This window comes from Cokeromyces recurvatus (genome assembly GCF_025118155.1).
Source record: "Cokeromyces recurvatus strain NRRL 2243 chromosome Unknown BX663scaffold_5, whole genome shotgun sequence".
NCBI classification, from domain to species: Eukaryota; Fungi; Mucoromycota; class Mucoromycetes; order Mucorales; family Mucoraceae; genus Cokeromyces; species Cokeromyces recurvatus.
Genome location: NW_026251391.1, coordinates 266,350 through 281,002, shown reverse-complemented (window position 1 = coordinate 281,002; position 14,653 = coordinate 266,350). Strand labels below are relative to the sequence as shown.

General features: G+C 30.3%; 6 protein-coding genes across 6 annotated transcripts; 4 read left to right on the top strand and 2 right to left on the bottom strand.

The window, feature by feature from the left end:
* Positions 1–42: 42 nt before the first annotated feature.
* Positions 43–1,742, bottom strand: BX663DRAFT_540936 (uncharacterized protein; the record flags this gene model as incomplete). Its single annotated transcript, XM_051530764.1, has 5 exons — positions 1,562–1,742; positions 1,396–1,506; positions 679–816; positions 394–479; positions 43–109 (listed from the first exon to the last, which is right to left on the bottom strand). The coding sequence occupies exons 1-5, from the start codon at positions 1,655–1,657 to the stop codon at positions 43–45; spliced, it is 498 nt and encodes a 165-aa protein (XP_051385450.1). The 5' UTR covers positions 1,658–1,742.
* Positions 1,743–4,900: 3,158 nt separating this feature from the next.
* Positions 4,901–5,230, bottom strand: BX663DRAFT_429931 (uncharacterized protein; the record flags this gene model as incomplete). The annotated part of the gene is made up of 1 exon (XM_051522765.1): positions 4,901–5,230. The coding sequence occupies one exon, from the start codon at positions 5,228–5,230 to the stop codon at positions 4,901–4,903; it is 330 nt and encodes a 109-aa protein (XP_051385449.1).
* A 474-nt stretch (positions 5,231–5,704) lies between these two features.
* Positions 5,705–6,364, top strand: BX663DRAFT_283038 (uncharacterized protein). The gene has a single exon (XM_051521991.1). It carries the CDS (start codon positions 5,835–5,837, stop codon positions 6,198–6,200), a length of 366 nt encoding a protein of 121 aa, XP_051385448.1. The 5' UTR covers positions 5,705–5,834; the 3' UTR covers positions 6,201–6,364.
* Positions 6,365–8,197: 1,833 nt separating this feature from the next.
* On the top strand, positions 8,198–9,080 carry BX663DRAFT_282991 (uncharacterized protein). The gene is made up of 4 exons (XM_051521990.1): positions 8,198–8,240; positions 8,310–8,530; positions 8,645–8,902; positions 8,988–9,080. The coding sequence occupies exon 3, from the start codon at positions 8,694–8,696 to the stop codon at positions 8,865–8,867; it is 174 nt and encodes a 57-aa protein (XP_051385447.1). The 5' UTR covers positions 8,198–8,240; positions 8,310–8,530; positions 8,645–8,693; the 3' UTR covers positions 8,868–8,902; positions 8,988–9,080.
* A 216-nt stretch (positions 9,081–9,296) lies between these two features.
* BX663DRAFT_549460 (uncharacterized protein) lies at positions 9,297–9,657 on the top strand (the record flags this gene model as incomplete). The annotated part of the gene is made up of 2 exons (XM_051531148.1): positions 9,297–9,346; positions 9,438–9,657. 2 exons carry the CDS (start codon positions 9,297–9,299, stop codon positions 9,655–9,657), a joined length of 270 nt encoding a protein of 89 aa, XP_051385446.1.
* A 2,982-nt stretch (positions 9,658–12,639) lies between these two features.
* On the top strand, positions 12,640–14,640 carry BX663DRAFT_449600 (major facilitator superfamily domain-containing protein). Its single transcript, XM_051523731.1, has 2 exons — positions 12,640–12,649; positions 12,708–14,640. The coding sequence occupies exon 2, from the start codon at positions 12,818–12,820 to the stop codon at positions 14,426–14,428; it is 1,611 nt and encodes a 536-aa protein (XP_051385445.1). The 5' UTR covers positions 12,640–12,649; positions 12,708–12,817; the 3' UTR covers positions 14,429–14,640.
* The last annotated feature ends 13 nt before the right edge of the window (positions 14,641–14,653 follow it).

Below are 14,653 nucleotides of genomic sequence, written 5' to 3'. Positions count from 1 at the left end.
AAAAAAAAAAAAAAGAGAGAGGGAGGAAGGGAGAGAAGGTAATTATAATGCTATCATTATCTGTTTACTCGTCACTCCTTCTGTAAATAAATACCAATTACAATAGCAGCTATCATATATAATAATATAATTAAAAAAAAAAAAAAAAAAAAAAAAAAAAAAAAAAAAGACCGCTGCGAGCACATAATGTCTTCTACTACATTGAGTTGCCCTGGTCAGTTCATGAAATTGAAAATTACATGTAAGGGAGAAGAAAGTCAAATTTATACTAACAGAATATTGAGTCTATATCCAATCAAATAACCATTGTTCTGGCTTATGAAATGAGAGGGGGGAGGAGGAGGAGGAGACTTTTCATGCACTAAATAGTCTATTTCTTGGAGGTTGGTGTACATTGTTGTAGGCAAGCGGTGAAACCATGCAGAGACCTGTTGAAGATGTAAATATATTTTCCGATGAACAACTTTACTAGACAATTTCTTTTTTTTTTAAAAAAAAAAAAAAAAAAAAAAAAAAAAAAAAAAAGACAAATCAGAATCTGAGTTTAGACGAATATACTTTTTTATTTTAGATAAGCGTGTTGTTAGACAATTATGGGCAAAATAGTAAAGTGATATTATTTTATATTAATTTTTTACTATGTATATAAATATATTTATATATTTGTATATACTTTACCCAACTCAAACAATCTTTTTGGGCAACTGTTGTATATGCTTTATCTGTACGGGATGGTCTTAATTTGTCATCTTTCTTGAGTGAGTTATGGCAGATGATGCTTTTTACGTTTGCCCTTCTCAGCATTGTTCCATAAAGCTAATAAATAAATAGTAAGGTGACATGAATAGGAGTTTGTATTCATGTTTGTTAATAGTAGCAAGTATATGTTAAGGGTGGCAAATTTAGTAACTGTCTATTATGATTTAAAAAAAAAAAAAAAAAAAAAAAAAAAAAAAAAAAAAAAAAGTCAATTTACGTTTTATTTTCGTCAAAGTTATATTCATAACTAGTTCTACAAATTCAATAATTTGATATAAGTTCTCCCTTCCAACCTTATCAGCACTATCGTTTTAAGAAGTTTAATTTCGAAGGAATTAGTCACTCTTCTACAGACTATTCAGCCTACGAGACTAATGTTTTACATAGATTTTTGGGTTTGAGTTCATATATTTGCAAGTGTGCCCGATTCTTGAACAAGTAGTGGGGCTCCATCAGCGGTAAGTAAAATCTGACCTTATCAATAAATGTACACATCTTCTGAAAGGTAGCATCTATTAGCCTCCAGTAGCTAGAGACATTAAAGCGAAAGTCAAAAGCTTCTAAACTAATCCCTTTTCATTGCGGATTTTGCTCGCATGCTTTAAACTTAAGCAACTTCTTTTTTTTTTTAGGTACATGCACATATAAACTAAATATAATCATTTCAAGACCAAAATTCTTTATCAAATCATGTTCAAGAGCAATCGACGGATTTTCTTTGAGAAGCTTAATGATACACTGAGTATGCTAATATTTTTTTTTACTGTAAGTTAGGAAATACTTTATTTATTTTCTTCTTTACTTGACCGAGAAAAACGGAAGAGGAGCCATTACCAGAATTAAACTCATTTAAGAGTATATTAATAAAGCTGTGAGGAATACCGTATTGCATTTCCATAGCTTTAAGCGCGGCTGTACTTTTCTCTTAAACTTAATGACTAAAGTGCCTAATTTGCTCAAGGTCATACTCCTTGTTGTTATTCTTTTTTTTTTCATTTACTAGCAACGCATATCACATCCATCTTTATTGATATCTCTTCCGTTTTTTTTTTCTTTTTTTTTTTTCATTGTTTTTGGCAAATGCTTCCTCACAATCTGGCTCAATGTCGATAAGTTTTTGTATTTCGCTGCAATTCAGTCCGATTTAATTAACTTTCAAAGTCTCCAAAAGACCAATCTCTTTTTGAAGCATGTAGTTAATATAATCTATTTTTATCAAAAATTTGTGTTATTGAAAAAAACAAAATACAAAGGTAAAACAACTCTTTTATATAAAGTATAGCACTGTGGACTCAACGCCAACAGATAGTTTTTTTTAAAAAAAAACATGAGGCAAAAAAAGACTTTTCAATGCGTAGTTTATATTTTTTCTAAAGAAGTAGATTCATTAATGTTATTGCCAAAATTTGTTTTATTTAATCTGAGTAGCACATAAGTTTACTGTATAAATTCATTATTTAAACACTACTACTTAAATGTATTTACTGAGAGTTGATACAATAGATTTACGTTGACTAATCATTTGGTATTAACTATCTAGTAGTTCAGTACTAGAGACAACCTTTATTTTATGGACTCAGAGATCTCAATTTACATTAAATAAACAGAAGAGAAAAATCTTTGATTAATAAGATTGGGCTTCAGTTAAAGTTTTTTTATAAGTTTATATCTTCACTAGCACATAAACATTATTAAGATATATCTACAAGTATTGATAGTGGTTAATTGCATCTTCAAAGATATCAAATCATGTATTTTATTTCATTTTCATATTTTTTGTTACCTATTATTACTGAGTATCATGTTTGCATGCTCGTGACGCATTTTATTATTGTAGCAATGCAATCAAATTTAGTCTAATAATACAAGATACCAGAATTATGTATTATGACTAATAGCTAAAAAAGCATCAAGTATCGTAGGCAAGGACCTGAAGTATAAATGCCATAGAGTATCGTATATAGTAACAATAAGGGAGTGAATACATGATATATAAAGGAAGACGAAAACAATCGATCCTGTTTAAAACTTAAAGAAAGCAAGGGTATATATATATAGTTTACAGTCATTAAACTATGTTATGCGTTTTTCAATTACTATTACAATTCACGACATTAAGGTAAGGTAAAGCAATCCAAGTAAATATTTGTTATACAGTATATAAAGTCAATTTTTACTACTATTAATATATAATATTTATGCAATAATTCGATATAATGCAGAAACAAAGCTAAATACAGCAATACTCTAAACAACTGTTTAGTAGAAATGAATCAGTATATTATCTATATACATCGTAGTTTCCAGATGTCACGAACAATCGACAATTCTTTTCAATCAGTTTCCATAAAAAAAAACTATTTACCATAAAACAACTTCTCCATGACCCTCCAAATGTTCTATTCTATACTATCTGAGATGGATTGTTTAGCTCACTCCTGATAGTAGACTAGTTACCCAAATCCTCTTGCTAACAGTTTCTTTTATAACTCGATCCTTTTCCTTTACTTTTTTTTTTTTTTTTTTTTTTTTTTTTTTTTTTTTTTTTTTTTTTTTTTTTAGATCTTACTCAATATCTTTCAACTAACTACTACTAGGGCAATTTAGCAATTTTACAAACTTGGTGCCCATTGGTCAATTTATTTTCAAATAAAATCATTCTTTAATTGTAACAACATGTCGTTGTACAATGAAAGTGTTGCTATATAATTTAACTCCGGTTTAAATAAAAAGTAGATGCTAGAGATAAATTTCATGCTCCTGATATTTTTTACGTAATTAGATGCTATAATATGTTATATACACATATTTAATCTTCATAATATTAAATTGACAGAAAAAGTACAATAGTAATAGAATATTAAAATACATATGTATTATTAACATATACTATATATGTATATGTATATGTATATATACTAGGTTTCACTCCCTTGAGCTTATTTTTATATTCAGTCGGAGTAGTTGAAGATCAGCAATAATTGAACTTACTTTTTTCTATTTCCTTTAATAAAAATCAGACTGGCAATGATCTTATTACTTGTTATTTCTTCAAGCAGTTTTGTTGTAAATTTCCCTTCTTTAAGAGAAAAAAAGCAATAATTTTATTTCTCCCTTATCTCCATACCATTATCGTGACACTTCAAACAAGTTTTATAAAACCGGTATCCGTACATGAAAGGAAGTAAAAAAAAAAAAAAAAAAAAAAAAAAAAAAAAAAAAGAGACACAGGTATTATTATTAGTAGCGGAAGTATAATGCGATAACGATAAAAGCAAATAGAGAGCTTGTTTGGTCTTAAACCGATAATATCATGCCGTGTAATATTATGCTGCATTTCTCCTTAATAATATAAAATAGAGTTTCAAAAGAAATGAAACATATATAATAATTCACATACAAATGCTACTTACTAACATTAAATGAATTATACAAACAAATATCATTGTTGAATAATACAATAGAATTTGGATCAAATTTATCTTGCTGAATTTCGATAAGAATTTTTGTTTCATATTTATCATTGTATAAGTGTCCTTTTTAGTAAAAAAAAATAAAGTTGGTTTCTAAGTTATTTTTTTTTATGTGAGAGAGAGAAGATCCTCTGAGATCTGATCTTCAGTGGTAGTCGAGTGCTTGTAATACAAATCTTTAATGAGATTTTTTTTGTTTTGTTAATCCTGCTGGCCCTCGGCTTTAACTGAAGACCAATTGTATCGTTTTCTGGACGAATGCCAATTAGATGAGCTGCCATTAAGAACTTTTTTTTTTTATTAAATCCAATTTGGACAGATTAAGGTTTGTCTTTATCCCGCGTTATCATTAATAATATACGTCATTTTATATTATTTAAACATAGACCGAGTGGGCAGTATCTATGGTAATAAAATATTCTTTTAACAGAATGCATTAAACTATTTAAATTCCTTATAAAATCTTTATCTATCTTTGCAAGCTATTAAATATAATGTATATGTTTATTTACTTTCATTTTTGAATTAAATGACTCTCATTTTTTTTTTTACAACTTAATTATTAAAACTTATATTATAGCTACTATTATATAATATATATTACATGGTTAAACATATTCATTATATACTACATACATGCTTATATAACTTTATCTTTTTATTTTATTTTATTTTTTTATTGAAGCAACATACATTGAACTAACTCTTTTAACTCTATCTGTATCATTATTCATTAGAGCAAATGAAGCTCGTTGAACTTCTGATGGCGTTTGATAATCAATACAATGCTTAGGGAATACACCCTTTGATTTACCACGTGATAAATTAATACCCTGACACCATCCATCATCATATTCTACTAACATTTCAACTTGGTCACCTACTTGAATATCAATTTCATCACTCAATGTAGGTGTATAAGTAGCTGTGACATAAAAGACACCGATAGAGCCAGGTTGTGTTGGTTGAAGTTTTGATATAGTAGCAACAGGATTCATTACGGTGGTGTTAAGAGCAAAATTATTATTATTAGTAGCAGTATCAGAGGTTACTGCAATACCAATAGAGGTATTAGCAGTAGCAACCATGGGCGAATGCAAGGCACTGATGGGTGAAGTTGGTCTATCATTTATTGTATTCGTGTCGGAATATGTATGCTCTTGAGGATATACGATCGCAGGTTGATACTGCTGAATTATTTGTGGTTGATATTGTGTTGTCGATACTACCTCGTATGGTTGTTGATTATCCTGAGACGTAACAATGGCTGGCATCATAGATCCTGCTATAATATGATTGTTAGCATCATGGAAGTGTGTGCTATTATTGTTATAATAGGGTGAAGAAGGTGAATGAAGAGGGGTAGGAGGTGGAGCAGTTGCCATATTATTTTGAACAATGCCATATTGATGCTGATAAGCTGTAGTAGTAGTGTCGGACTGAAGATTCGTCTGTTGCATCTGTTGCTGTTGATATGAGAGAGTATTATTAAATGCTTGATCACTACCAAAACCCATCGTAAAAGGGTCTGGCTTAGACAAACGAGAATTCAAGTTACGTTGCTTCTTTTTGCCTTTTTTACGAAGAATAAGATAAGCAATAATGCCTGCTATAATGATTACGATTGCAGCGATGATGCCTCCAATAGCACCACCTGATATACCATCTTTTCCATCTTTTGTATTACTTGACGAAGAGTTGGTTGGAGTTTGTGTCTCGGTTGATGTTGCAAAAGAAGAAGTATTAGATACTACTGCTACTAAAGGTGGTATCGTTGCCTTGTTTGTGGTTGTGCTGGTTATACTAGGGGTTGTTGAAGAAGAATGGATAGCAGATAAATTAGTGCTTGAAGTTATTGCCCTGGCAGTTGTTGTTGTTGTTGTTGTTGTTGCTTTTACTGTTGACTTTTTCGTAGTTGTTGTAGCTGCTACCTTTTTCGTAGTCGTAATAGGTGCATTTGAAAATTGACCTGTACTTTCCTCATCTGCAGCTATAATAATTGCATTTGATTAGTTTTAACTATCCTAATTATGTTATTTAACATCATTACTTGTTACTCTTTTATTTATATTAATCCACATAAATGGATTTGCCTCTACTAAACCAAACACAGAAAGTGTAATACAAGTAAGGATGGCTTGCAAAAATAGTAAACTCATGTATTTTTTTTTTATAATAAATATATCCAGAATAAATGTGTAAGAGAGAAAGGAAAGAAAGAAATGTTATACTAATGTAATTTATTTAATGTTTTATTACTGTTGTTTTTGAAGAGGAGGTTGTTAAGCTCAATAAATTATTTAGTGAAAAGGAGGGAGAGAGAAAAAGATGATTCCACTAGGGAGAATAAGTGATTAAGTACAAAATAAAATATAAAGGAATGAAACAGAGTAAAAAAACAAAAAAAAAAGTAAAAAAAAAAGGAGGGGGGGGGCGGGAGAGAAGGTAGAGAGGAGAATAAAGTAGAAGGAAAAGAAATGATATATAATCTAACAAAAGTTAATAATCAATTTTGTGCCATGTTCAGTTGAATTACATTCTTTGTTATCCTAGATACTCATGTTACACCGAAAATTAAACTTGTGAAGCTAAAAAGAATATTAATGTATTTTATATGTGTACTCTATTTCTATAATATCAATAATTTGTACATTACACACTAAATTTCTTCATTAACTGTGTACCTTTTTTTTTATTGATATTTTTCTTTAATTATTTGAACAATAGTTAAATAAAATACTAACAGCGTAAATCCAATCAATTGAATTTAGTGTATTTTTAATTCTAATTAGCACACACACTTCAGACTATAAACCATTTTAATAACCATGATAATGATGATTATTATATGGTATTAATGTTGCTATTTTCATCATTCTTGGTTGGTGATGCAGTAATAATAAGATTAGACTGGTTCACTTAGTGTATCATCTTAATGAGGACTATAAGTACTGTGAACAATGCTAACACTCGACACTCAATGTAACGAGTCGGTTCTTAAATGTAATGTTATACAAATTGTAGCTCATCAGTAATAGAATGTTTTTACTTGAACTAGCAACATGTAAAGACGTCTTCAAGCTTAATAGAAGAGACAGAAAAGAAATCTAACATTTTTCGAATTATTATATAGGGTAGAGTATATATCATGAGCCATTATAATAGTAACTAATTGTTAAAGAAATAATGGTGTTCCTGAATTATTATTATATTTTTAAGAAAATTAAAAAGCAAAAGAAGATAAAAGAAAGCATATTTCCATTTATCTACTTGAATAAGTTTTTGACTTTTTTTTTTTAATTATTTATTTATTGTATAATTTAGCATGAAAAGGGATAAAAAAAACTTAAACTAAAATTGGAGAAATCAGACTTTTCTTCCTCCTCTTTTTTTTTCCCTTAAATTCAAAGAATCAATGATTCCTTTGTATTTTATCACTACTATTTTTTATTTACGTGTATTTGAAGTGATTATATATTCTATTCTTTTACTTTACTATTATAGGAACGTATCATGAAAAGAAAAAAAAAAGGAAATATGGCGTATATGTATGAATGGTCATAATAGGAGGTTAATATAATAACAGAAGAAAATTTTATTTTTGATTGAATATAGAAAATCAAACTATTAAACCATACTATTAGATAATTCACATATACATATACATATATGTATATGTATATATATGATACAACAGGTGATATACGTATTCCATCCTGTTATGAAGTTTTTAACGTCTGACATATCGAAACGTCTAGAGTTTTTTATTATTATCATTAGCCTTATTAGGGCATATAATACAGTCCGGCTAGTGGATATTGTCGATTACAAAAAAGTGATTGGCAGTAAAAAAAAAAAAAAAAAAAAAAAAAAATAGTAATTGGCGGTTAATAAAAATACAACTATAGAGAGTCAATTTGTCGGTTAGCTAAAAAAAAATATTGTTCAGAGATGAATAAAATAGAGAGAGGAAGAGATATTGCTAAGTTTAATCCTTAACGCTTAAAAGTACTATAATCAGTATAATTATATAATAATTTTGTTCTTATAACATTTCCGTTGATTTGTAATTAGAAGTGGTAGATATTTTATTCAATGAAAAACTTAAAAATGAATTTTATCACGGCAGTTTGTGATTTGACGTTTGGAGTGAAGACAAAAACCATTGAGGTCACTAAAACGAACATTATTACATGCATAACCAATTCTAGAAGGTAAAGTCTCTTTTTTCATCAAGCGTTCGTGTTTCATTTTTCCTTTTACTGAAGCTTAGAACTGCTCAATAGGATTTAGCTCAGGTGAGTAAGGGGGGAGATACATTACTCTATAACCTCTAGCCTCGATTTTTCGAACCATCGATTTCAATTTATGGGTACTAGCATTGCCCATCACTAAATAACTGCCCTTTAAAGATTTATCCTCATCCGTAATATCAAGGAGCTCGTTTACAGACTTAATAAAATGAGCAGTTGTTATACTTTTTGGTGCTGGTTTTACATCAACTGCATTAGTGCCATCCTCCTGATTTCCTTCGTCGTCGTCAGTCTCAGCTGCATCCCTTTTCTTTCTACTGTTATTCTCTCTCTCTCTCTCTCTCTTTTTTTTTTTTTTTTTTTTTTTTTTTTTTTTTTTTGAATTATATTTAATATCATTATTGAATTAACAAAAAGGTTTACTTCCTATTTAATATCGTTTTTCTCTCAAATTCATTTCTAATCTGAACAACATTTGTGCATCATTCCCATTAACACATAGATCATTACATACAATAGAATGAGATCAATTTCTTACAATAAAAAGATGGATATTTTAGCAAAACTTAATGCTAAGGAGACTAAATATGCAAGAAATTGGTTCAAGAAAGATAAAGTAAATATCCTTGAATGGTCATCATACTCACTTGATTTAAATCCAATTGAAAACCTTTGGTTTTATTTGAAGTGAAGTGCAAGCTTGCTGCCTATGATAGGCCACCAAAAAAACATGGATAAATTGTGGGAGTGAGTTGCTGATGTTTGGTATAATAAAGTTACAGCCAAACTATGCTTAAAACACATAGAAAACATGCCAAGACGTGTTGAAGCAGTAATTAAAGCAAAAGGTGGTGCTATCAGGTACTAAACATAAAAGATGCGTTGTTCATTTCATTTTTCAATTAACTATTTGTATAAAATTTTTATACATATAACTTTCTTCCTTCAACAGCACCAATAACAACATGTTTTTCCGTAAGGACTCGTCTGAGCCATTATCAAATTTAAATAGCAATGAAGATAATACTAGTTTTGACACTCTTGGCGATAATTGGATCGAAGTGGAACAAGCAAGTAGGGTGCTTATGTTGATTGATAAAAGAATTAAAGAGATTGGTTATGATGATGATGTATTGACTTGTGATGATTGGGAAAGCATTTTTTCTTTTTAACCTGCTTGAATTTACCCTTCCTCCCCCTCCTCCTCTGTATGTGTATATAATACCCTCATGTCTATAGTTTACCTCATTATACTAGTAACCATCAAATATCGATATAGTCGAAAAAAAGGAAATTCGTAGCTTTTAAAAAGTAGTCTCAAATAAATAAACTGCATTCGCTATCCCCATCAAATATAAATAGAGCCTGCAGAGCTGGATGTTCTAGGCGAGACTTTCAGCAGACGATGAGTTTCTCTTTAAATAAGTATGTAATATCAAGAAGTACAGTGCTTCCTCACATCTTTTGAGAAAATTTGAGCAAGCAAATTTGGAGCCATTATTTGGAAGTAAATCAACCATTTGTTTTTTCATCTTATTTTCTTCCTTTAAAAATGAATTTCTTTCACGAAAATGGTTGAGGCGGAATTGTAGATGAATATGGAAAAGATGCGTCTGCTTTCATTGTGGATCCATAATTTCGCCTGACAAGTTTGACAAATCTTCACACATATATCAAAAACGCAAAAGTAGTTACTAAAAGTGAAGCGCTTAAAATGCCGATATGTCTGAAGTAGCACCCAAGAAAGAACGAACTTTGATTCACAGCATCTATTCAGACGAAGATTAAAAGCGATGTTTTTTCTTTAATCAGCTGAAGCTGATAAGCACTTCTCTGAAGCTGCGAAAGCTGCAAATGTTAACTTGAAACTACTTGGAAATGAGTTATGAAGTACAATAGAGACTCGGAGAACAAGCGACTTAAAAACCAGTTGAAAGGGTAGCACAAGGCATATCTGATTAGTTTTTACGACATGAATGCAGCAGTCACAATACAAGATATAGTTGAAAACTTGGTGAAGAGCTCTGACGGATTAATGATTAAGAAGAGAAGTGAAAATGTTCTTGTTGAATAATTGCTTAATTCTATAAATTGTTTCCCTAAATACTTAAATAAAGAACATTTATAGTTAATTTGACCAGAAGCCGATCAATTTATTTCTAAATAATGGTTAATTCATTTTCAAAAAGATGGTGAATTTGATTTTATCTTTCTGGTCACCTTAAGCTCAAAAAAGTAGGCAGAATTTTCAAACATTAGATAAATTGAGAGTGGAAACGCTATCATATAGACGCTTCTCAGAGTGCTTGATCATATTGGAGAGATGTTCTTGTGAAACTTGAATACCGAAAAAAAAAATCACTAGTCCTTGCCTAAAAGGTAGCCGGTTCATCTTCTGCAATTACATCTTATTATATATATGTTTATATACTTTATTTCACTCTTATCTTCATTTTAAGAATATAAATACTTTGCAGAGTATTTAATTATAAAGTTTAACTTTTGCAGTTATTTTACTTGTACAATATAACTATCTTGTATTGAGCCACAATATAATAAATCAGATTATATTTAGTTTATCTCTGAAAACATAATGACCAGTATAATGACACGCATGTTCGATTAATTCCTGTAATTCATCGTGAAGCTTAGTCCTTTTATATCTAATAACATATTTCTCATTTCATTCTGATCCTTCATCGCTTTTAATTCCTATTTAGTTTAAGTGTATATCATCTTGAGGGCCATTTATCTACTAGATGTAATCTGTTTGTCTTACAGTACCTAATTATTCAAGTTATTCTCCTTACGCATAAAATTAAATAAACTAATATAATCACGACAGTTTTTTATACATGAGTATTCTTCTTTTTTAATTTTAAAAAGTAAATGAGATCTCAGTAGTAAGATCAATTCTTTCTTCTTTTGTATATTACTTTAAATCCATAATTTAACAAGAAAAACAGTTTCTTCATTCAACAAAGTCTTTTCTCTTTTCCTTTTTTTTATTATTTTTTTTTTGAAAAACAAGAAATCCCGATCCATCTGGCAGTGATGATAAGTTTATATATCTAGAAGTTTCTTTTTTCTTAATGCAAACAATAAAGGAACCTTTATCTTTTATTTTGAGCCAGAGCCAGCTCCCCCACAACTTACACTTGACACAAGCCCCTCAATTTAAGAGTTATATAATGAATCTATTGGTTTTGTATTACTGTTGTGTATCAGTTTCTTTGTGAACTGGACCATCACAAAATAAGAATAACCCACTGTCATTTCATTTTATGGACACTACTTTTAAATTAATACTGAAGTGCAGAATTTACTCTTGTTTCTACAAAAAGGAAATTTTAAAATTTTTCTATTTTAGTTGATCTAATCAAGGTGAAAAATTGTTACAGATGGTATGCAGCATGGTACTCAACACCAAGATATATGAGTGCACTAATTACCCCTGAAAAAAAAAAAAAAGAGAGAGAAAAAGACAAAAGAAAGGTGTAAGCACTAATGTATATGTAATATGCGCACATTAATATGTGTATATAATAATGATGTACCTAGGAGAACTTGCATAGCTGACAAGATAAGTTTTATATTATTTGATGGTATTGTACCAATATAGTTTTATATATTTCTATATTTAGTTAAAAATAGCTATTGTTTATTTAAGCTTATTTTTCTTGGACAGTAATTAGCTTATATACAAGAAGAAATTTATCAGCAAGAGATAAATTGGTAAATGTTACATAATTTTATTACTATATTTATAAATATGTACATATAACATTTGCGTTTTAATCAAATCAGAGCTCTTATCTATCTTTTCACCTAAAATAACTAATGCTACTGAAATAAGACGAATCTAATTGAAGAATTTTATAGTACAAATCTGGAATATATTATCACATACTCTTTTTGTTTTTTAACTAAATTTTAGCCAATAAGATAGAATTAATATCTCCACGTTTAATAGAAAACTAAGACACTGACATGAAAAAAAAAAATCTGTTTTCAATTGAATTCATCTCCGATAATAATCTTACTGTGGAGACATTAGCTTCATAAAAAAAAAAAAATAAAATAAAAAAAAAAAAACATGAGTCCACGCGAGGTAAATTTTTGTATTTTATTGGACAATTTTTTTTGGAAACTTTGGAATACACAGTAAGTGGGTTAATCACTACCAATAATTTAGGCTCACACGACCTCACTTGACGTTTAGTTTGTACTTTATATAAATAGGATAAGGATTTTTGATTTTTAATTATCATTCTTTTATTTACTTTATTTTATTTTTCTTAATCTTATTTATTAGAATTTAATAGAATATAGATGACTGATACAGCTGTTTCTGAACGTGGACAAGAACGCTTTGTCACTGCTGAACAAAAGCTTCACTCTCTTGAAAAATTAGATGATACCGGTGCAGGTGGCTGGAATTGGTTTACAGCACGTACTATCCTTACGTCTGGTGCAGGTTTCTTTACAGATTCTTATGATGTATTTATTATCAACTTGATTACGCCTATGCTTGGTTATGTTTATTATGCTCACAATAATAATAAGATTCCAGCAGATATTGAAGGTATATTGAAGGGTATGTCTTCTGTAGGTACCTTTATTGGTCAACTTCTTTTTGGTTTCTTGGGTGATATCGTGGGTCGTAAAATTTATGGGTTTGAATTATTAATCATTATCATCGGTACTATTAACTGCGCTACCTCTGCTTCTGCTATTCGTGGTGTCTCTACTATCGGCTTCCTTGGTCTTTGGCGTCTTATTCTTGGTATCGGTATTGGTGGTGATTATCCCATGTCGGCTACTATTACCTCTGAATGGTCTGCTGCTGGTAAGCGTGGTATGATGATGGCTCTTATCTTTTCTATGCAAGGTATTGGTAACTTGGCTGCTGCAATTGTTACTTTAATTCTTTTGGCTATTTTCAAGAATGCTATCATCTCTGATGTTATGAACTTGGATTATGTTTGGCGTCTCTGTATTGGTCTTGGTGCTATCCCCGCCGTTGCCACTATTTACCTTCGATTTACTATGCCTGAATCCCCCCGTTATTCTTTAGATGTCGAACATGATGTTGAAGCCGCTGCTCAGGCTAAAGGCCAAGTGGTGTCGAATGAAATGTCTAAACAATATACTAAAGTTGAAACAAAACGTGACCATTGGGCAGAATTTAGAGCTTACTTTAGTCAATGGAGACATTTCAAGGTCTTACTCGGTACTGCCTCTGCCTGGTTCCTTTTGGATGTTGCCTTTTATGGTCTTGGTCTCAACAATTCAGCTGTCTTATCTGCTATTGGATTTGCTAATAAACCCACCCCCTTTGAAGCCCTCTGGGCTAACACTGTAGGTCAAATTATCATCACCTGTCTTGGTTCTGTCCCTGGCTATTACATTACTGTCTTTACCATTGAAAAATTAGGTCGTCGTTTTATTCAAATTATGGGTTTCGCTGTTACAACTGTATTATTTGCTATCCTTGCTGGATGTTATAAACTCTTGATTGAACGTTCTGTACCTGTCTTCATCTTCCTCTTCACTCTTGCTCAGCTCTTTCAAAACTTCGGTGCCAACTCCACCACCTTTATTATTCCAGGTGAAGTCTTCCCTACTAAAGTACGTGCCTCTGCTCATGGTATCTCCGCTGCCTCAGGTAAAGCAGGTGCTATCTTGGCTTCCTTTGCCTTTAACGCTCTCGTTGACCATGGCGGTCCTCAAGGTTCTCATGCTTTCTTACCTCAAGTGCTTGGTATCTTTGCTGCTGTTATGTTCTTAGGTCTTATTGTTACTATTCTTTGGATTCCTGAATCTAAAGGTAAAGATCTTGACGAATTTGAAGAAGATTATATCCCTCGTACCAATAGTCCTCCTGAAGATAATTTGACTATTGAATCTGTCTTTCCTAATGAACAAAGACCAAAGGCTTAAGATATAAAGCCCCTCTTCTTTTTTTTTCTCACTTTGTAGCACATTTATTGCATAGCTTTATAATGAATTGTACATTGCTATACCTATTCCCTTTCTACGTATCTTTATATCTCTCTTTTTCTTTTATATATAAATGTATATATTTATATATAAATTGTAAATAGTCAATATTATTAATAAAAATAAACTTTTTATAATATATTTGTATTGTCAGATGTATAATTT